General features: G+C 41.5%; 3 protein-coding genes across 6 annotated transcripts in view; 2 read left to right on the top strand and 1 right to left on the bottom strand.

The window, feature by feature from the left end:
* Nucleotides 1-224: 224 nt before the first annotated feature.
* babam2 (BRISC and BRCA1 A complex member 2) overlaps nt 225-21,917 on the top strand; it is a 54,077-nt gene continuing 32,384 nt past the window's right edge. Inside the window, exons 1-7 of one of the 4 annotated variants that reach the window (XM_076300426.1) lie at nt 227-314; nt 3,464-3,538; nt 5,833-5,986; nt 6,141-6,217; nt 6,609-6,703; nt 10,864-11,058; nt 19,084-19,158. In XM_076300426.1, coding sequence (XP_076156541.1) covers nt 3,520-3,538; nt 5,833-5,986; nt 6,141-6,217; nt 6,609-6,703; nt 10,864-11,058; nt 19,084-19,158 — 615 coding nt within the window. In that variant the 5' untranslated portion in view covers nt 227-314; nt 3,464-3,519. Of the gene's footprint in view, nt 315-334; nt 614-3,463; nt 3,539-5,832; nt 5,987-6,140; nt 6,218-6,608; nt 6,704-10,863; nt 11,059-19,083; nt 19,159-21,917 lie in introns of those variants that run through there. The other 3 variants (XM_076300427.1, XM_076300428.1, XM_076300429.1) reach the window with 3 other exon arrangements.
* LOC143139723 (P2X purinoceptor 7-like) lies at nt 11,822-12,694 on the top strand. The gene is made up of 2 exons (XM_076300430.1): nt 11,822-12,011; nt 12,099-12,694. The coding sequence occupies exons 1-2, from the start codon at nt 12,006-12,008 to the stop codon at nt 12,603-12,605; spliced, it is 513 nt and encodes a 170-aa protein (XP_076156545.1). The 5' UTR covers nt 11,822-12,005; the 3' UTR covers nt 12,606-12,694.
* Nucleotides 12,811-18,133, bottom strand: LOC143139473 (uncharacterized). The gene is made up of 15 exons (XM_076300060.1): nt 17,671-18,133; nt 16,602-16,700; nt 16,443-16,520; nt 16,251-16,328; nt 16,072-16,167; nt 15,577-15,892; nt 15,177-15,462; nt 15,037-15,060; nt 14,384-14,593; nt 14,131-14,222; nt 13,925-14,029; nt 13,708-13,822; nt 13,553-13,634; nt 13,177-13,341; nt 12,811-13,084 (listed from the first exon to the last, which is right to left on the bottom strand). Exons 1-15 carry the CDS (start codon nt 17,856-17,858, stop codon nt 12,811-12,813), a joined length of 2,208 nt encoding a protein of 735 aa, XP_076156175.1. The 5' UTR covers nt 17,859-18,133.

The following is a 21,917-nucleotide window of genomic DNA, read 5'->3' as shown; positions in this document are numbered from 1 at the left end:
ACATAGACTATGGTCCATACGCGCGAAAGCCAGATAATAAATATGAAGGCAGAGTTTAATTCACGCAATTTAATCTCAGTTATTGATTATTGTCTTTTTTGATCATTCTAATCAAGAACAGAACTGAACCAAACAACACCTAAATATAGCGTGTTTGTACATTATTGACAAAATTATGAACAGGCAGATCATCAAACAGCTAGCAGCTATTCACAATGTGTGAAGGACCAGACATGAATAATAACAACGGAAGTGCAGAATCGAGTTGTCAACACTGATAATTCAATCGAAGTTGCCTTTCGAGGACCGATCAGGTACCGAGCAAAATGTCCATTTGTACAGTATTTGTACAGCATTAAACTGGGTTATTGCGAATAACACCTTGCCATTGTGCCAAACGTGTTGGATCAAGCACAATTAGCTTGCATACAAAGTTAGCAAGCTATCCTACAGCTAACTTAGTTTACACCAGAGCCCTTCTCTGGTTTACACACCATCCATCCTTATCCTTATCGAGCATGTCCATCTCAGAAATTCACTGACATGTCATGCCATATACCGTCTATCAAGTGGGACGACTCCTAATTTGTGTGATTTAACCGTACGCTGAGTGGTGAGTGATATTAGCCTCTTTGAAGTGTGGTAGAGCAGATATATGTGGGCATGATGGTGAGCTTCATGCAATTTCGTAACAACGAAATGTTGTAGAAAAAAGTCCTGTATACGCTTCCATAATGCCCAAGAGGCTTGTGTTCAATTCATTTTCGTAAAGGGTGTCAAGGTTAAAAATGTTGGTCAGTCAGCCGGCTAGAGTGAGAGTTTCAGAGTCAAACTACCCCAAGGCCTTTGTGGAACATTTTGTGTCCAAAATGAAAACGGAAAGCCTTTTTCAAATGCCGTATTAAATAATACGGTACAGTGTCTCCTATTGCTGAGGCACTGAAACGGATTTTAATTGAAGAACCAGGTCTTGTTTAATTGTAATGGTCAACAAGCCTTTTAGTCTAGTCGTGATTTCATGAATGAATGTTGAGTACCCTAAAGTTTTATTGCAGAAATGTCATCTATAGGCCTAGTGGGTGGAATTCAACTGGCTTGCCTAAAGTTGCACTTTGGGCAATTTGCATAATTAGCATAAATAGGCAATTAAGGCGAGGCAGTACAGGTGAATAGGGTAAAACATTTAAATAATAGATATCACCATCAAACTTTCTGAGTTGATTACTTATGTTAAGATGAGAAAAAAATGTATTGCATGTTTTTTATATTTTAATGTTTGCAAATGAGGCCCTATCTCATTAAAAATGCTCTAATTTGCATACACACAAAAGCAGATAGTGTGATAAAGCCAGGCTCAAAATTGTTTTTCCAATGTAAACACGTATACTTGGGGGGGTGAGTTGGTGAAAACCTTTAAAGCAACACCAAAGAGTTTTTTGTACCTTAAAATAATGTTTCCAAAATAGTTTCAGTGGTTCATCAACTCGTAACAGGGTGAACGGCACTTCTGCATTCGCTTTGCGGCCCTCCATCGGCTATAACCGCACTATGTAAGTTTGCCAGATCGGGTAGCGGATCTGTAGTTCAATGGAATGAGACATAAGAAACTACAAATTTGACGTGCTTCTGATGTCGCAATACATCATACTTTCATAAAATCTTGCAACATACTTTACCTTGTCTGTGGACATGTTATTTGCAAAGCCAGTGCTGGATAAACAAATAGTGTGCGTGCAACAGAGGAAAAGTGCTTTGGTGTTGCTTTAAGAAACTTGGTAAGGAGGCAGTGTTGACCTATGGACAGACAGATTAAGAAAGTGTGCCATGCAAAACTAGAAAAACACTCCGAGAGTACAGACCTCCGCCAAGCGAAAACATAACCGCCTCCTGGATCCAGACGGTGATCCGGATCACTCCCAACTTTTTGAGTTATCTTGCGAACAAACAGATGAACAGACACATAGACAAACAAACAAACAAACAGACAAACAAACCCCGATGAAAACATAACCTCCTTGGCGGAGGTAATAACTATATAACAGCATGCACACACACAAACCCACAAGAACTATACAATATGCAAAATAACCAGCATGCCTATATCCAGCATGCACACGTACACAAATGCACAATAACTATATACAACATGCAACGCGCACACACACACACACACCGTAAACTATATACAGTAACTATATACAGTATGCACACACGCGCACACACACACACACACACACACATATTTAACAACAACCACACAATCCCACTCAATAGCCTTCACCATCTTCATCATTTTTTTCCTCATTCCCTTCAGTCTCATCATCTTCTTGATCTTTATCTGAATGTATTGTGAATGGGTTGCAGCAGCGGACCTCACCCCCTTCACACATCAAGCAAATTTACTGGAGCCACTGCCTGAATGGCAAGAGCGGGCATGACAGCCCCTTCACTAGCAACCTCCCACCCAAACTGTAATCAAAAACATCTTTCAACTCTATGCCACGCTGCTGCCCCACGACTAAGAGTCGAGCAAAGAGGGCCTCCATGTCGTAGATGGGCTTGCCTTTCTTACACTCGCTACCAGAATCGCAGCAAAAAGCCTCCTAAGCTTAAAAAGCTTCCTCCAACAGATGCCAACCTGATGCTGCACATACTGCGTGCTCATCTTCAGGTCATGTTGTGGAAGGCTGCAGGTCAGAGAGAGCCTCCTGCAGAGGCCAGAGACATCACACAGTTTGGGTGGGAGGTTGCTAGTGAAGGGGCGGTCATGCCCACTCTTGCCATTCAGGCAGTGGCTCCAGTAAATTTGCTTGATGTCACCAGCTGTAGCTGCAGCACATTGAAAGCCTGCAGCAAAGGAAACTGCAGCTGCCATGCTGCAAATCTCAGTTGCACTGACTATTGCAAGTGTGAAGGGGGTGAGGTCCGCTGCTGCAACCCATTCACAATACATTCAGATAAAGATCAAGAAGATGATGAGACTGAAGGGAATGAGGAAAGAAATGATGAAGATGGTGAAGGCTATTGAGTGGGATTGTGTGTTTGTAATATATGTGTGTGTGTGTGCGCGTGTGTGCATACTGTATAGTTTACAGTGTGTGTGTGCGCGTTGCATGTTGTTGTATATAGTTCTTGTATATAGTTATTGTGCATTTGTGTACGTGTGCATGCTGGATATAGTTATTTTGCATATTGTATATAGTTCTTGTGGGTTTGTGTGTGTGCATGCTGTTATATAGTTATTTTGCATGTTGTATATAGTTCTTGTATATAGTTATTGTGCATTTGTGTACGTGTGCATGCTAGTTATTTTGCATATTGTATATAGTTCTTGTGGGTTTGTGTGTGTGCATGCTGTTATATAGTTATTACCTCCTCCAAGGAGATTATGTTTTCATCGGGGTTTGTTTGTCTGTTTGTTTGTTTGTTTGTCTGTGTGTCTGTTCATCTGTTTGTTCGCAAGATAACTCAAAAAGTTTGGGAGTGATCCGGATCACCGTCTGGATCCAGGAGGCGGTTATGTTTTCGCTTGGCGGAGGTCTGTACTCTCGGAGTGTTTTTCTAGTTTTGCATGGCACACTTTCTTAATCTGTCTGTCCATAGGTCAACACTGCCTCCTTACCAAGTTTCTTAAAGGTTTTCACCAACTCACCCCCCCAAGTATACGTGTTTACATTGGAAAAACAATTTTGAGCCTGGCTTTATCACACTATCTGCTTTTGTGTGTATGCAAATTAGAGCATTTTTAATGAGATAGGCTCTAATTTGCATATGTAAACATTAAAATATAAAAAAACATGCAATACATTTTTTTCTCATCTTAACATAAGTAATCAACTCAGAAAGTTTGATGGTGATATCTATTATTTAAATTTTTTACCCTATTCACCTGTACTGCCTCACCTTAATTGCCTATTTATGCTAATTATGCAAATTGCCCAAAGTGCAACTTTAGGCAACCAAGTTGAATTCCACCCACTAGGCCTATAGATTAAATTTCTGCAATAAAACTTTAGGGTACTCAACATTTCTGGGTTTACTATTGGGCCTATGGGGATCACGACTAGACTATTTGGTTTGGTTTTTTGAAGCACTGCCTTGCTGTATTTGGTTGAGAGCAGCAGATTTTCCTTCAGTTTCGTTCTGTGTATAGAGGTCCTGTCAGGAACTCTGTTAATGTGAACCTGCAGTTAGACAATGTCAAAATAGATCACTTAGTGAATGAGGGTGCACGTCCGCTGTTCAAAAGTTGAGCCACTTTTTCCCCACTCCACTACATTATAGACAAAATACTATCTGACTACTTTTAACCTACATGGTTCTTGCATAGTTCGGAGCTGTGTTGTTGGTCACTGTCCTCTTTTTGGAGGAAAATGGCTTTGATCAAGCATCATTCACAGGGTGTGGCGTAACATTGCAAACTGGACTGATAGCCTTCTTTCTTAAAGATTCATTTTATTCTGTACACATTTCCCATTTTACCTCCTCCACCATGCTTGACAGATGGAGTTGAACATTCCTCCAGCATTTGGTCAGCATCTCACAAGTCACAAGATTTCTTCTTTCTGATCTGTTGCCTACCCATAGATTTGTCTCTCCATAACACTCTTTTCCAGTCTACCTCTTTTCCCTTGTTTTTATTGTCCAATTTGAGATATGGCTTTTTCTATATGACTCGGTCTAGAATGCCAGCATCCTGAAGTCATTTCTGTTGATGTTGACTGACACTGGTGTTTTGTGGGTAGCCTACTAATTACCAAAACTGCCAGGTTGAGGACCTGTGAGACTTCTGTTTCTTAAATTAAACATTCTAATGTATTTGTTCTCTTACTCAGTTGTGCACTGGGGCCTCTCACTCCGAATTTTATTCCATGGAAAACAAGGACATTTCTATGACTCTACACTAAATTTCGTTAAATTCTGACCATTAGGAATGCTGGCATTAGAGCATTGTTGCCCCATATTTTGCCCCATCATTTGCTGCACAACATGTCCTTTGGACACCATTCTATCCACCTTTCTTCAGTCTGTCACACATGTAATCGATACTTTACTCATTTTGGGAAACTTCCCTGTTTCATTCAAATAGGCTATGTTTAGTTAAGCAAGTTTAACCGAACCTATTCAATTATGAAAAAATTGTAGACCTATCTCCCTTCCCTTTTTTGTTGAATACTCATACTAAGGCATAGCATGAAGCTCATTGGCTCATTGGGGTGGCAGATGATTCAAATCCCATCTAGTCACTTGATGGTGTGTGCCCTATAAGACAATTAAGGCACCGACTTTGGCTGGGGGTTATCCTGCGATGGACTGGCGAGCCATCCAGGGGGAGACTGCAACTCCACTTAGTTAGCATCACAAAAACCGGGTATAAGCACCGTCCCTGTCAGCGCCTGTAGCTAGGAAAGATTAACTTTGTCTTGAAGTGGTGTTCAAGTAAGTTTTTGATTTGCTAAATCAAAACAATTTGCTAGAACAAAACCAGAGTTTAAGAGTGGTCAATCTCCTGAAACGGGGTCTTTTATCTGCGACTAAAGCCATGGGCATCAGATTTGCTAGGGACATAGATTACTGGGCTGTTATGAAACCCAAATACATGTACCAAATTTTGAATGCTATTGTAATTGTGTTAAACTAATTTTCAATTGAGCAGGCCTGGTGTTTATAAAATTCATGTTTTCATCATTCATGTTTCTTATATGTACATGAATGATCTGAATGTTAGAATTAATTAGCACAATGGGTGTTTTCTTCATTGTAACTCTTCAAAACTGTATGGGTCTTTACATACTCTAATGTATGATGTACTGTACGCCTTAAATTTACCAGAAACCCTCGGAAAGAAGATGAGCAACTTGTCTCCTGAAGTGGCGCTTAGCCGAATTTCACCTGAGTTGCGGCCATTATTGAGCAGTATTATCCGCAATGGCAGTGTGGGCCTAGATTCTACAAACTGTCTACGTATAACTGACCTCAAGACTGGGTGAGCAACCTTACAAAAATAGCAACATTTTTTTTTTTTTTTAAATACCCACTTTAGGGCTAATGAATAACCCTAAGCACTATTCAGATATATTAATTTGTTTGTTTTTAGGAGTGAAATTATTTAGTTACTATCACTGTTGCTCTCTTCTCAGATGTACCTCCTTGATGGCAGGCCCATGCTGTGATCGTTTCAAGCTGCACATACCTTATGCTGGAGAGACACTCAAATGTAAGTGCCTCTGCTAATTCAGATAAAATCCCTCTTTGGAATAACCTATAAACTCATGTTATCAAAACACTCTCAGCCCTACAGTACAAATGTGGCTAGATGCTAAGACTTCACAGGGCTATATACCTGTGTGGTACAATTTTGCATACTGTATATGCAATGGAAGTGTGTGGGAGAGCAGCTTGTTTTTGTTCAATGAGGGTGTGTGGAACATAGGATTTGCTTGGAATATGAAGCATTATTTGACATTTTCTTGTTCTGTAATTGTTTGTTAATCAGGTTCTTTTAGTTTGGTTAAACGTTTATGCCTTTACTTTTGATAAATTGCACTGTTGACAAGAAAGTACATAATATACATATATATATAATAAACATAGTATTTCTCTCCCAGGGGACATCATCTTTAATGCAGGGGATCCTATGCTGCCCCCGGATTTTATTTTCGGAGAGGATGCTGAATTTCTTCCAGAACCATCAGAGCTTCCAGTGAGTATTCTTGCTCAAAGTAGACAGCTCTATGACAATGCTTAATTGTTCTTATTATTAATTGTATTTGGTAGATAATGTCAGTCCCGTTTTATATTACATGTTTAAATGAAATTGCTTTTAATTCATAAAAAATACTAAAGAATAAAGATTTGCTGCTTCAAACAATTTTGTCATTGTTGTAGTAGGATAAGAAAGCTTCATAAGCAGCTTTTATTTTGCTTTTGTAGTAGATCTAATGACCGTTAGTACCAAAGGAGAGTTGGTAGTCCTGGTATTAAATTCCATTGCATTTGTTTGTATTATGTCCATAATGATTGAACATACAAGCATTAATATATACAAGGATACAAGGAAGTTTATTGTCACATGCATATAGTTACTGGAAGTAAGAAATGCAGTGAAATTATGTCTGGTGTCAGCCTATTTGTGCATTTATGGGGGTGGTAAAAAGTGCAGTAGAAGAGGGGTTTAGTAGATTAAGTGGCAAGGGCTGGGGGGGATTGGGATTGGGGGGGGGCACAAACAAGGAGCACCCAAGAGCCAAATAATAAATATATACAGCACTTTGCTGCTACTGCATGCCAAATAGTTTTACATGGTTTATGGGTCAGATAGAAGGGACCTTGGCAGAACCTTGCTTAGGGCCCCAGGGAAGTTATGGCCAGGTATCGCTTAGTTTGAAGATCATCTGTACCAGCCAGAATGCCTTGGGAAATAATGTTGCCTGCGATAGTTCCTTTATCCGATCCATAATTATGGTAAATTAACCAGACCTGTGACCATCTGTGTGAGCAGAAAGTCTGAGCCCATACACCAAGATATTTTAACATGCCACATAGGGAAAGGAGAATTATAGCTGCCATTGCTCTCACACCTGATGTGTGCACCAAATTCACTCACACCTGATATGTGTGCCAAATTTCATGGGTTTCTACTCATTTGAAACACTGCTCATAGCTCTTCCATAGCTTAACCCCCCTCTCCTTGCCCTGCTCTCTCTCTCTCTCTCTCTCTCTCTTTCTCTCTCTGTCTCTCTCTCTTTTTTTCTCTCTATCGCTCAGTGGACATGCCCCTCAGCATGCACATTAAATCCAAATAAAACATTCATAATCGAAGCAAGCAAGGACACGTAGAAGACGACTAGCTAAATTGATATTAAATCCATCATTATTAGCACGCTGCACAAATTTGTTTAAAAGTCTTGCATTCAAAACCAATGTTTTCCAAGACTCAAAAGGGCCTGTCCCAAGGACAAAAAGTCTTACCTTTAAACTTAAACATACGTGTGGAAACTGAACAGTCCAACCAGCAAACTATGATAAGCTAACCAACTAGGCTACTTTGTTTACAATATTTCAGGCTTCAACCAGAGCTGCTGACGGCTGAAGCAGCAAGATACAGAAAGAGGTAGCGCTGTAATAGAAATACTAGCCTACCTAGGCTATAATCAGTATTTTCTCATTTTATATCAGTAGTTTATATATCAATATCATATTAATATAATATATTCATATATTATAATATTGTATATGTGTATTCAGGGTTCAAATCAGTCCAGTTTATACAGGTTTTCAAATATTCTAATACAGCCCTAATTACATCCAATTAAATTTGGTGGTAAAACTGTCTAACAGGAAGTTAGCTAATAGACATAATGCAATAGTAATGCAAAACTTGCTGGCATTACAAAACGTGCATTGCAACTGCTTGCCCCCCACATTGCTGGTGGGAGCTATATTTTTCAAAATCAGATTCTTTCTCTCTGTTCCAATTCTGAGTTCCCTTCCGACTGCGGCGACTGTGAACATTTCTTGATTTGAACAATGTTATAATGTAATGAATTTAGACACTACACTGGTTTCAGTCATTAATGACCTAAGCAGAGCTCGCCTCTGTGGATGGACTGCCTCAACCTTGTCCTGCTTCTGTCTCTCACACTTAGTGAAGCTTGCAGCGATCTTTTGACTCAAAGGAGCTACAGAAATAAGGCTGAAATTGCATTACCATCTGAGAGGTTATGATGGCGAGCAGCATAACATGTCCAGCATTTTGTCAAGGCAGTTGGATTTTCTTGATTTGCACTAACTGTTTGCACTCAGCCATCTTGATTTTATTGTAAATTTAATTCCGTATTCTTAAGTAAAGCAGATCAGTTTAGAACACCGTCACCAGCACTCTCTGTTCTTTATCATGTTTCTAGAGATATTTTTCATAATTTTCACCTGACCTTTAGAGGAGTGGGGAGGAGATCTTAAAAAAGTGTTGATAATTTGTGGTAAGATGTTGTATTATTTGTATAATCTGAGCAGAGAAGAATACCTGTTTACTTTAGTTAACAGAATTACTGTCAAGTGGCATTGTTTATGTTAATGTAAACTTGTGGGAGAGGAGGTCAGTGGAATTGCACATGTGCAAGATACATGCAAGACAACTGATGCATACAGTAAATCACAAAAGCCAAAGCCTCCCAGCAGCTTGTATAACCTCACTAACCTAAGCTAACTCCCACTCGATCCTCGCTCTCGTATAATGAGGTCTATTTTTGTATTAATAGACGTATTTATTCATAAGAGGATGCCTCCATGCCAGTAAGAATTAAAACCAACTGGAAATGGCAAACAGTTTGTTAAATCAAAAATTTCTTTGACTGATGTACAGTACAGTGCTAAGCAAGCAAAGACTCACATCAATTATCTGTATTAATGAATAGGCCGTTCCTTTGAACTATGCTTATGCTAGTAGGCTTTCCACCCTGTGCCTTGGCATAGATTTTCCATTTCTGGCACAAAGGGAAGGACTTTGTCTGCTGACATTGATGTGTGGGAGTTCTGGCACAAGGGGTCAGAGATGAAAGGGGAACTTAGATGTTGCCGTGGTGCAACTGCCATAAGTTAGTTCCACTGATGAGGATCCATGCTGCCAATCTGGAAAGGGTTCAGTAATGGGTGAACAGCCACTTATCTGAATTACTGGGATCCCCCCAGCATTTCTAGACCTTAAAAATATATATGAAATGTAGACATTGAATATTAGATAATAACAACAATGATGGCAAATGTTAAGGCTGTAATGAAAGGTAAAGATGAGTTTACAATGCTTCTGGGATGTATCGAAGCAATCAGTGTGTAACAGACAGCTCTAACTAGGAAGAGTTTCAAATACAATCTGGTAATGCAGAAAAAAAAAAAAAAAACAGAATTGTTGACTTTTATTTGATTGCTTTCATTACATCACAGAATGGGGTTTCGGCATTGTTTCGACCACCGTATCCAACATAACATATCCTAATAACCACTCCATAAAGTCTTCTCTAGTACATCCCGAAGGCATTTAATGGGGGTTAAGGTTAGGACTGTGGTGGCAGATGCATGAATGGGTGGTTCATCCATTCAAAATTGAGCTTGGTGAATCCTGGCATTGTCACTCTGGAATATTCCTGTGCCTTCGGGGGGAAGAAAAAAATAGCTTGGTAAAAGTTGCTTGGTTTGGTTGTTCCAAGCATACAATTTAAAAATGTATAGTGTCACAAAATTGGAACTGCATTGAAAACTTGACGTTTAAACCTAGCATAAAGGTCTGCATTATAAATCACACCAGTAAGTCTTAACCCTTAAAGGAGTACCGTCACACCGGTGTGACGGGAATGTTGGGAAATTAACATTCTAAAGAATATCTGGGTTCATTGAATTCAACATAGAATTTTAGAACCTTCAATTGTTGCGGAACTTAGAATGTTCAAAAACCTACACTTTTAAGGGTTAAAACAGTCGACCTTTGTCTGACCCGTTTTCCTTTTTCCTCCGAATCTCCTCTTGTCTTCTCTGCTGACACGTCATTTCTCATCTCCTCTGCCTGTCCTCTCCGTTGTGGCCTACAGCGCTATATGTCCTGGCTAAATTCCCAAACTGGCTCCTTTAATCTAACCCCATAATCATCCCCCAGTTAAATTGGTTCATTCACTCCTCCACTCTCCACCTCAAGCTGGTGTGTGGTAAGCATTCTGGCGCATAATGGCTGCCGTGCAGGTGGGTGCTACACATTGGTGGTGGTTAGTGAGGTTCCCTGTTCACAGTAAAGTTCTTTGGGTGTTTTAAAAGGCACTATATTAATGCACTGTGATGTTGTTGTTGTTGTTGTTGTTGTTGTTGTTGTTACAGCACTTGTGTGCCTGGGATGCCCAGGACCCAGAGTGCCTCTTACAGCTGGTGAAGGAGCTTCTCCAACAGTACCACGGGTACCAGTGCCAACGGCTGCGTGAAAGCTCGCGACTGCTCTTTGAGTACGACAGTCTGTTGGAGGAACCAGGATATGGCCGCAGCATGGAGGTCTACGCTGGACGGAAAAACAGCTGGGTACACCCACTTGCATCTTGGTTTTCATGTTTCTTGGTGTTGTAAGCCCCCAACGTTGTCTTCAAGGCAGCGCTGCCTGGAAGGCACTAGGGTTAGGCATGGGTTAAGGTTAGGATTAGGGTTGGGGTTAGGGTTAGGATTAGGTGCCTTTAAAGGGACACCAGGCAAGCCTGAGTGTTTTTTTCCTCAACGAAGCTCCCCCTAGTGTCTGTGAGTAAATGCGTTCAAACACACTGTCGTGAAAACGAACTGCTGTCCCTCCCCCCTCCAAGTACCCCACTCCACGAGCAACCCAGCTGATCAGCTGTAAACCTTGCTGAGCAGAGGAACCGGCTATTTCAAATCCAACTATGTCTACCGAGGTAAGTAAAGTAATATTTTCCAACTGATGGCGAGTTAGTTTTTTTACTGTGTTGTCATGCATAGGCTACTAGTATTTTTTACTGGAAACGAACGATAGCCTATGAGGCGAACTAGGCTACTGCTTTCGTGTTGTTTTTGGGAGAGTGGGCATGAGCATAAAAAAATATCGGAGGCTAATATTTGTCTAAAGTTATATTAGCGAGGTCTATAATTTCTGGTAGAATGACGGTTTACCTTTGCTTGTCTAAGATAATATCATAACGTTTCTTCTAGCTCGATCATGATGCAACGTTTTTATTGCCTATTATCAGACGCATTGACTTAGTGACATAAAATAAAAGTGTAAGCCATCGTAATTCAACTCATAAATGTAAAGTAAGTGAGATATTGTCAACTGTTTTGTGATATTGCAGGAATCAACGTCAGCCTCAGCCTCAGCCTCGGAGTACATTGCTCAGGCCATTGGTGGTAGGCCGACTTCAAGGCCGGTCAGACAGAGAACCCCCAGGACGGGGAGGAGTGCTAGACTGGATGCTGAGGAAGAGAGAAGACTGCAGGATCTTCAAGAAAGAAGAATCAATGAAATGAAGGTTTGTCAAATAGTGTAACTAGACCAGAGATGCCTTTTTATTTTGTTGAAAGACCTGTGTAATCATGCAGATTATTTTGTGTTTTAGGATACACTTCATTCACTTGATGCCTCACAGAAGGACCTGATCTTAGAGAGAGTTATAACCAGGTCCCCGGGGGTGATGTTCGACGTCTTATCATTTCTGGAGGTGCCCCTGCGTCCTGACCCTGAACCTGCCGGACTCCACTGGTGTGTCTGTGGAAACTGTCGGGAGATGAACACGGACCTGGAGAGGAAATGCTGGCGGCAACGTCCACAGAATTGCATAAGTAAAATGGCCTACATGGACTTTTATATTTTAGATGAGGGTGTGTTGCGGCTGGCCAGGGCAGCCTGGAATGATATATTTGCACTAGCCGATAATGCAGAACCTGGGATGGAACAGCGCCAGTTTAGACATGCAGCCTATAGGCAGTTTGTGTTGTGGCAGCACGGCCGCCTGGGTGTGGGCAACAGAGTAGTTATACCCAGCTGCTGTGTTTGCCGGATAAGGGACACTTTCCCTGACCCCAGAGGGCAGTACACCGGCTTCAGGGTGACCCGCCTAGCATAATTCTTCACAATACTTGCTGCATAGCAGTTGTTATCATATTGTAAATAGTTTGTTACCATACACATTGTAAAAGTTCTTACCACCTTTCATCCCAACTTTATGTATATGTTGTTTTTCACAGTACATTTGTAAATAAAAAATATTTTGGACAAAGTTTCAGAATCAATTCTTTATTATTTACATGTATATGCCATATGAAAACTGTTCAATTGTCCTCCAATTCTCTGGGACCACAGTCCCCTCGTGAGACATGAATCGCCACTAGTTCTGATGTGGGAGGTGGCTGTTGTGGAGCAAGTACACCCAGACGCCTTGGGTCATCAGGCCTTAGCGTCTGTTTGCGGGGAAGACCAGACCCACTTCCCATTCTCCTGGCAAGAATGGCCCTCTGGATCTCTGGAATGTACGTGTACTGCTTTTTCTCCTTCATCGTGTACACGCTCCAACTCTTTGATTTCTTGTTGTACTTCCGTCTGTAACTAGAGAGCAAGAACAATTTGTGTTTGTCGTTAGTCATTCTACAAGGTAAAAAAAAAAAGAAAAACCATAACCATGTCACAAAAATACCTACATTTTCTGTCCATCTTGGTTGCGTGCAGGGCGGCGTTGATTGTGTTTATTATAATCAATGGCTGCCAGCAATGTCCGAGTCTTGTATACAAACGGAGAGTAGGCCATGCGCTTTGCTGCATACATCAAAATATGATTTTGGAATGACTCCAAATCAGATGTGGTCCTGTGTGGGTGGGAGACATAATTACAACAACACTCGTGGTAATACATGTGTTGTTTTGTTATATATATATAAAAAATGAAATCCACATTACAGATTACACTGAAATAAGGTCAACTATGCTGCATTTGAAACATGACGAACACTTGAGTGAGAAATACTGGAAATTCAAAAATAACTTGGGTGAACACAATCATGTCTTACATATATTTACCTGAAGTTTAGGAATTTCTTTACCAGGATCAGCCATCTTTTGTCAAGGACAACAGCAGTAAGTGCCTTGTGAGCAGCTGAACCTATAGTCATAACACAGTCAGTAAAACATTCACATACAGTGTTGAATTCTGCACCAGTATTGGTTGAAATTACCTTGTATGATCCAAGGCTTGTTCTGGCTGTCTTCATCCAGTGGCTCATGTTCACAGCAACTGGTTGCCCAAGAGTGCTCATTGCAGACATGGTGAAGTACACCAACCCACATCATCTGCATAAAAAAAGTTATACAGTGCATGGAGCAACAAACATGTTCTGCTAGCATGTCAACTAAACTGTCCTAATCAACACATTTGTTCCCCCTCAACCATACCTTGAGTTGCTCCTCTGTGTCCGCATGCTTGCTGCAGTACCAAAAGTGGTTGACTATGTCCTTGATCCATGGCTGAATACCAGTCTGATTTTTCACGGTCCCAGCCTGATCAAGGTACACAAGGTACACAATAGCTAGCTTCTTTTCACAACACCAGGACAACATATAGAAACTGGTCACATGTCTGTAAATGTACTGATGCATACCCGTCGAAGCCTCTTGCTCAGGCTCTTAGCTGCATGCCAGATATCCAATGAGTGCTGAATACCCCACGCTTTATATTTGCCACGCTCCGGATCTATAACAAAGAGAGGCCATGAAAACAATGTAAACAAAAATGATACGTTTTTTAAAATTCTTTTTACATATATGTTAAAAATGAGGCCCTGTGGGAACAGCGATCAAACATGAACTTGGGACGGTCTTTATGACTTCACCATAACCAAAAGTTCTCCTTACTCAGTAATGCGGTGATTTGTGGGTGGGCATCAGTGACCACTTCCTTTATAGAAAGCTCTGGAAGGAGTGCATCCATTGTGCGAACAAAGCACTCCTTCTCCATGATGACTGAGTTTTTATTTGTTTCGCGTTTATCAACGGAAACAATGTGGACCACATCTCTGGAGTCTTGTTCGATTGTGGTGTATGTGCAGAACTGTGCACAATGACCTGAGGCAAAAGCACAACTGTCAGCATATAACTTGTGTACGTTATTACAGAGGCCGTCTGAATAACAGTCAATGAGGAAAGAGGCTTTGATCTAGCAATCATGCTCAGGAGAAAGCAGCAGACATAATTTACACATCCCAATCTCTAACCACAGGAAAAATCTAATTTGGATTATGCAATTCACAAAGGGAGGTGTGAGAGACAGTGGACATTTTGCCTGGACATAGTTTTGTATTTTTAACCTTGAGAGTTGCACCCTATAACAGGCCAAATGTTATGCTAAAAGAACAATCTAACAGTCTCGGAGCAGCCATGACGCTATTTCAGTCTAAAAGCATCATCAACATAAAACCAAAGATATTAGAAGATAATGATAAAGCAGTACCACAGTACATACATAAAAATCTGATCCTCAATTTTGACAGTATGCATACAGAACTTACCAGGAGAATCCATTCTGCCATCGCCTATTGCAAACAGACATTATAAGCATTAGAATCACAGCTTCCAATCATACAGTCATAGCATATCATACAGAATTGTCAGTGTAAAAGTTAGTCAAAGGTGTAAGACTGTTCCTCACCCAGGAGAACAACATGGTCCTTCTGCCGTAAACGGTCTAGGACTTCTGCTCTAGTTTGATCCCAATACTCCTGCACCGGCTCTATGCAGTAAGCATCCTGGATCCTGTAGAATGTGGATTCGGTAACCATCCCCATCGACATAAATTTGAAGAGTAGGGCTACTTTTCTATAGTTGTTCCCGGACAGAAGAATATTGGCAGACAGCATAAAGTCACCGCCCTGCATGCCAAACTTCAAGGTTGGCTGCGAATTCCATTTCCATACGGAGTGTCCGAAAGAGCATAACTAATGTAAAGAAATGGCAATGTTATGTGAGAAACAATAAAAACATACATACAAAAGTGTCAAACAATAACAGCACCCTACATAATTGACTTTTTGACAATTTTCACACCTTACCCATTCTAGAACTACTCCTGTCCCTCGTGTCTTCATGGCAACTTGAAAAGGTTGTGCACCAGAGCATGCTACGCCTAGCACTCTGTCTGCAAAGGTGCACTGTTGCACTGGTAGTTTCAAGTGCATGGCGAGATCAAGCAGATTGTTGTTGTATGTTATGCTGGCAGTTTTACCGACCAGATCATCCTCAGAGAGTACTCTGTGAAGATGTGCGGTGGACTCTGATTCTGGAGCGGGAGGGTCGGGCATGTCTATGTCTAATACGGCCTCATCCACACTGATTTCAGCCAGGTCATTCGCTTTGTCTCCAACCATTCTGAAGAGTTGAATATGCATATTGATCATCTTTACAAAAAATACTTCACATGAAGGATTACATGAGTTCATATTCTAGACAATGTCGTAGAACAGTTTAGAAAGAAATAGGCTGCGCTTTACGACTTACAAATGTAGCTCAACTTCCATCCAAAATTGATAAATAATATGCAAACATACCGTAAATGAAGAGAAGGGACAAAATCCTCATCTGAACTGTCTCCTTCCTCCAAACCCAAGACACTTGGATCAGCCCCAAAATCATCACACTCAATGCTGTTCAGACAACACATACAGATATTTCAGATAGAAGAAAGAGGTAAATGGAAGTAAATGAAAGACTAATGGACAGCACTTACATGGTCTTCCTAAAATCATTAGCCCCCTCTTCATCTGAAGACTCGTGGTGGTGTTCTTCGATGCTCATAGAGTGCATGCTGCGAGCAGAAAAATAGAGACTCCAAAACATAAGCCAACAGCCACAAAAAAGCAGATCAAGAAACCCTCTCTGAAAACTATACACCATACTATCGTATGGCGGTGAACTTCACCTCATTTCCAAATCACCAACTTCTCCCTCTCTAGACAAAGGCTGCACACCAAGCTCAGGAAGATTTACAGGAACATCCCTGAAACGTAAAATAGTGCATAAGTAACTGGAACTACAAAATTACAGGCAGGATAAATAAAGCCTGTGTAAGAAAACATACTGGTCTCGATCTGAGTCTTCTGTGATACTGGAAACAGGTGGTTTTGGTGGTCTGGACTGGGTCTTGCTTGGTGTGGATGTAACCTGCCAGCGCTTGTAACTAGAAAAAATAAGACAGCATTTTTGCAACATTTCTAACATTACATTGTGAAATTGCATGCGTATAGGTAATTGTGGTGGAATGCTTTGAAATTAGGCTACATTTGTCTGTTGACTACACTGCTGGGGGTGAGTGGATAAAGTGTGTGTGTGTGTGTGTTGTTTGGAGGGCGGGAGGGGGTTGTAGTGTCACTAACAGTAACTTGGTCAGCCCACGTAACTTATTTGCAAACAAGACGGTCGTGGAAAATATTCTGAGACTGGGGTTCATTGTAGGCGGTGTGTACGTACAGTAGCTGACGAGGATTTGTAGCATATTATGGATCAATACAGAATGCGATCGGTGACTCATCGACTTCTACACTATGAAGCACACTGCAAAAAAGCTACACCAGCGCCAAATAAAAGCAACACCTGGATGCAACATGGAAGCTAAATTAGCCACATAGAAGGGAATCATGCTAGATCAAGCAAAAATCTCCGCTAGCCACTTTACCAAAAAACACTGACGCGTGGCCACAAAAAGAGAGGAGGGGAATAAGAACTGTGATCTACCTAAAAAACAATACCCATGTTTGCTAGCAAACACACAGAGACATCATCCATCTAGCTAGAACAAGCCAAATTCTCCGCCCGCTAGCCACTTAGCTCGCTGAGAACTGCGACGATCGTAGAAATTCTTGGAATGTAAGTCTTTCTACCAATAAAACACTATGACGCGTGGCCACACAAAAAAGAATAGAGGTGTAAGAAATACCTAAAAAACAATACCCATGTTTGCTAGCAAACACACTACGATCTCCGCTAGCCACCTAGCTACCCCTGTAGCTAACAGACATTCATAGAAATATCAAAGATACTTCATCAACCGTCTCTGGAAATAGGCTACAGTAAACAACACATTTACAGATAATAACGAACGCAATGAAAGTACAACCATACACAAAGTAAAATATCAAAGTGTTACTTACAAGCGTAAAAGCAAGAATGCGAGGTCTGCATCTGTCTTGGAGCCTTCTCTGTCTTTCAGCTCTCGCCATTCTGAAAAAGCTTGACCAAGGTTGATACGTGTGTGAGCCCTCGCTCGGTCTGAAGCTCTTTTCCTCTTCTTTCCATCTTCCGTCAAGGGTTTTCGCTGCTTCTTCGCTGGCTCTGCCATTACACGTTTGTAAAAATCGCTAGCCGGGTTTCGTTAGCCTGCCTCTGAACTGGGGATATTTGCCGTAAACAGATCCTGCTTCTCGCGATGAATGAGACTTTGTGAGCCTGAAGGACTCCGGGTCGGTGTTCCGAACTTGCAAGCGGGATATTCTTCCTACAGGCAGTAGGGGCGGGCGAGAGACTCTTCATTCGCCCTGTAATGAGTCATTTAACCATATACAGACTTACGAAGATGATTAATTAACACGAAAACGTTGCCTGGTGTCCCTTTAAGTCAACAGTGGCAGCGCTGCCTGGAAGACAGCGTTGGGGGCTTAAAATACCATCAAGCGGTTTTCATGGATACACACATACACACATGCGAAGACCCACACAGACTCAGACAATTAATCGGACTATTATCCAATTGTCAAATGACTATTATCAGTTTAGATTTTGTTTCTGTTTAATCACCTGACAGCAAGTGTGTACAGCAGACTCTGCGCAGTGTCTTTTTGTCTTGTTTTCATCACTTTTATGAGGATGACGTGTGAAGCTAAAGCATCATTTTAATCATCGTCTACTGTACAACAATGGACAGATGACTTTGGAGTCAAAAGGTAGAACACATCCATACACAATATTTTGCGAAGCTCACGCATTAAGTCAGATCTACTTCATGGGTGGGGAGAACTATTTTAAGAGCTGCAAAATGTTTTACTTGTGCAAAGGTTAAAGAACCGATAGAGCCTCCACAGCAGAAGTAGCTATGAGGAAACTGTTTTCAAGTGGTGGGGGTAGTCAGTTCCATGGATGGATGTTTTAACGGCCACTGTGGTTTGTGGGGTAACAGACAGTGATTTGGTAACTTTTTGGTCTTACATGTTTCTGTTTTTGTAGCATAAAGCATTACTATTTTGTTCAAGGAAGGTGTGTGTGTGTGTGGGGGGGGGTACGCTAATAATTAATAGATAGATAGATAGATAGGTAGGTAGGTAGGTAGGTAGGTAGGTAGGTAATACTTTATTCATTCCCAAGGGGATATTATGGGGAAAAAGCTACATACTTCTCTTTGAATAACCACAGCATAACAGTGAACTTGCCTCTCTGAAAAATGATGTCCTGTCGCTTGCATGATCTTGCCCTTTTGCATTGCTGAAGTGGGCATGATTGACAGGAGAGATGTGAGACTGTGGCAACAATGTAACATGTGTTTGTTTGTTTGTTTGTTTGTTTGTTTTCAGACAGGAGAGTTCTCTGCTCGTTTCCTGCTTAAACTCCCTGTGGACTTCAGCAACATCCCTATCTATCTCCTCAAGGTATACACACCCACACATGCACACACATACGCATACGCACACACACACACACACACACACACACATACATACGCATACGCACACACACACACACACACACATACATACGCATACGCACACACACACACACACACACACACACACACACACACATACATACGCATACGCACACACACACACACACACACACACACACACACACACACACACACACACACATACGCACACGCACACGCACACGCACACGCACACACACACACAAACACATGCACATACGCACACACCCACGCACGCACACACACACATACGCACACACACACACACACACACATACACACACACACACATACACACCAACACACACATGCACATGTGATTTCATGAGCACAGAGATGTCATGACACACATAGTGTCTATTAATAATGGTAATTAGTAATGGACATACATTTTCATTTTCTTGTGCATATATCAGTAAGACGATAGTAGAGGATAGTGTGTCTGTTTTTTAGTCATTGTTGATTAAACAATGTTCATTTTGTTGGCTGTCTGTGTGTGTGTGTGTGTGTGTGTGTGTGTGTGTGTCTGTGTGTGGTCGCTGGTTGTCGGGGCTGTGAGTTGACTAATCAGTGGCCCGTCATTCTGTATCAACTCTGAGTTGCATGCTGACTCGGCTCCAGGCTATGCAGGTCACGCAGGCTCCCACCCCCACACCCACACCATGCACTCTGCTGCTGCCACCTCTCTCCACTGTTCCTCTCTCTCTCTATCTCTCTCTCTCTCTCATGCTCTCTATCTCTCTCTCACTCTCTCTCTCTCTCTCTCTCTCTTATGCTCTCTCTCTCTCTCTTATGTTCTCTCTCTCTCTATCGCTCTTGTTCTCTCTCGCGCATTCTCTCCATCACAGTGTGTGTGTGTGTGTGTGTGTCTGTGTGTGTCTGTGTGTGTGTGTGTTTGGGCCCTCAGGAGGCCTTTGCTCTATGGCCTTTTCCAGTTTCAGCCATGTTTGTCCTTTTCATTAAGACGAAATGATGGTTAACATACGGAGAATAGCAGCTATCATCAGCATCACACCCTTATGTCAGGGGTGAAACATACACACATGGACACAGACAATGTCCATCCAGCCTGCACACTGTGCATTGCACAGCTGCATTGAGCTCACTTCAGGAGCAGTAATCAGCCTTTCATATTATTCGTCTGTGTAGGCAGATTTGGTTAGCAGTGTGAACTCAAAACTGCAAGAAGTAGGCCTACACAAGCATATACACACACATGTTGATACGGGCACACTCATAACTCAACTTGAAACACTCCTTATATTCCTGGGGGAGTTATTTGACATGTTGAATTACCCCAGAGGAAATAAAGCAGTTGTAAAATAGAGGCTCAACGGCTAGGCTACATTTTCTACAGGATTTTGAAGCGTGAACGAGGCCCCTAGGGACAGACCACCTGATGCCACATATCCTGTTTATTGTGAAAACACCTCTGTTTATACTTACAGCCTCTTAAAAATTATACAATATTTTCTGAGGCTGCAGTGGAGCACTTGAGATGAATACTCCATAATCCTCCATGGTCCTCATAATCCGTCAATGCCCAAAGACTTTTAGGGTTACACTAAATGAAAGACTTCCGGAGGGTCGGTCTCAAAGGAAAGTTGAATAGAGTTGACAGTTAGGGTTTGGTCTTGCTTTCTCAGCACTTTTAGTGCCCAAATTGACATTCTGTCTCCAGACTATAGACTTTTATTCCACTGTAGCCTGGTGAGGTTGCATTTATCATGCTTTGGAAGCATGCTTTGCTAGTTCACACTGGTGGTGGGTTAGGTCATGGTAGTATTTCTCTGGCCTGTTGTAGATTCCAGTGCTTTTTTCCTCCTTTTTTGGTGTGTAGCTTGTCCCTCAGCTGTGTTTCTGCCTGTGTTATGTTTCCCTAGTCTCCCTTCTTTCCTACAAATATGCAAATTGAGCAGAACTAAAATTCAATTATTTACTCTAATTATTTTGTTCATTTCCATCCCCCATCACATTCCTGTCCCATCACACAGCATTCCGTCTAAGCTCCCACCCCACCCTACCCCACCCCACCCTGCGCTGACTCTCCCACGGCATTGCTTGTCAGATGTGGTAAGGGTTGAATGAACCCTTTGGGCATCCGTGTTTCCTCCACCCCCATTTATTTAGACAAAAAGCTTTGCACAGCTTTTTATGTTCTACCCCCCTCTCTCGCCTCCTCCATCACGATGATGGTGAAGTAGAATTTAGATGTGTGGATTCGTTTAATGTTATATTTTAGATGTTACTACTATGAATATACACTGTATCTCTTTTGACACCAGTGTGGAATGAGGTGCAGTGAAACAATATGCAAACACAAACATAGACCACAGCCTGGGTATAAAGAGACGAAGAACGGGGTGTTAAGGCAACAGTCTCGCAGAGAAGGGTTTACAAAGAGTCAGTAGTTATGGAGCATATATATTTTTGGCTGTGACATTGAAAGCTTTGTATGATTAATTTTAAGGGAATTATGGCTAACATTTTACACCTCTTCAGTTGTGATGTCTGGTTTCCCCTGTGGCTATATTTTCCCATTATCTGTCTTTACTCTATTTTGAAGGTACAATATAAAATGTGGTATCAGTCATTTCAGTCTCCTTCAGAGTCTTTAAATCTTGAAGATTCCAGGGGGCCTTCTTGTGAATCCTAATCTTTACTTCCTTTCATAAATGTTCAATTGGATTAAAGTCAAGACCT

The sequence above is a fragment of the Alosa pseudoharengus genome, unplaced genomic scaffold, assembly GCF_046254945.1.
Source record: "Alosa pseudoharengus isolate Yale_2024_CS ecotype anadromous, Long Island Sound unplaced genomic scaffold, YU_APseudo_1.1 YU_APseudo_1.1_scf_22, whole genome shotgun sequence".
Classification (NCBI taxonomy): Eukaryota; Metazoa; Chordata; class Actinopteri; order Clupeiformes; family Clupeidae; genus Alosa; species Alosa pseudoharengus.
Note: the sequence above shows the minus strand (reverse complement) of the source record. Positions and strands in the feature narration are given on the sequence as shown.

Coding starts and splice junctions, on each gene's coding strand:
- LOC143139473 (XM_076300060.1), bottom strand. CDS start 17,858: ATGGCAGAGCCAGCGAAGAAGCAGCGAAAACCCTTGACGGAAGATGGA. Junction 15,893..16,071: donor GTCCCTTCTCTTCATTTACG/GTATGTTTGCAT, acceptor TCAACTCTTCAG/AATGGTTGGAGACAAAGCGA. Junction 14,594..15,036: donor TGGCAGAATGGATTCTCCTG/GTAAGTTCTGTA, acceptor CTTTTGCCTCAG/GTCATTGTGCACAGTTCTGC.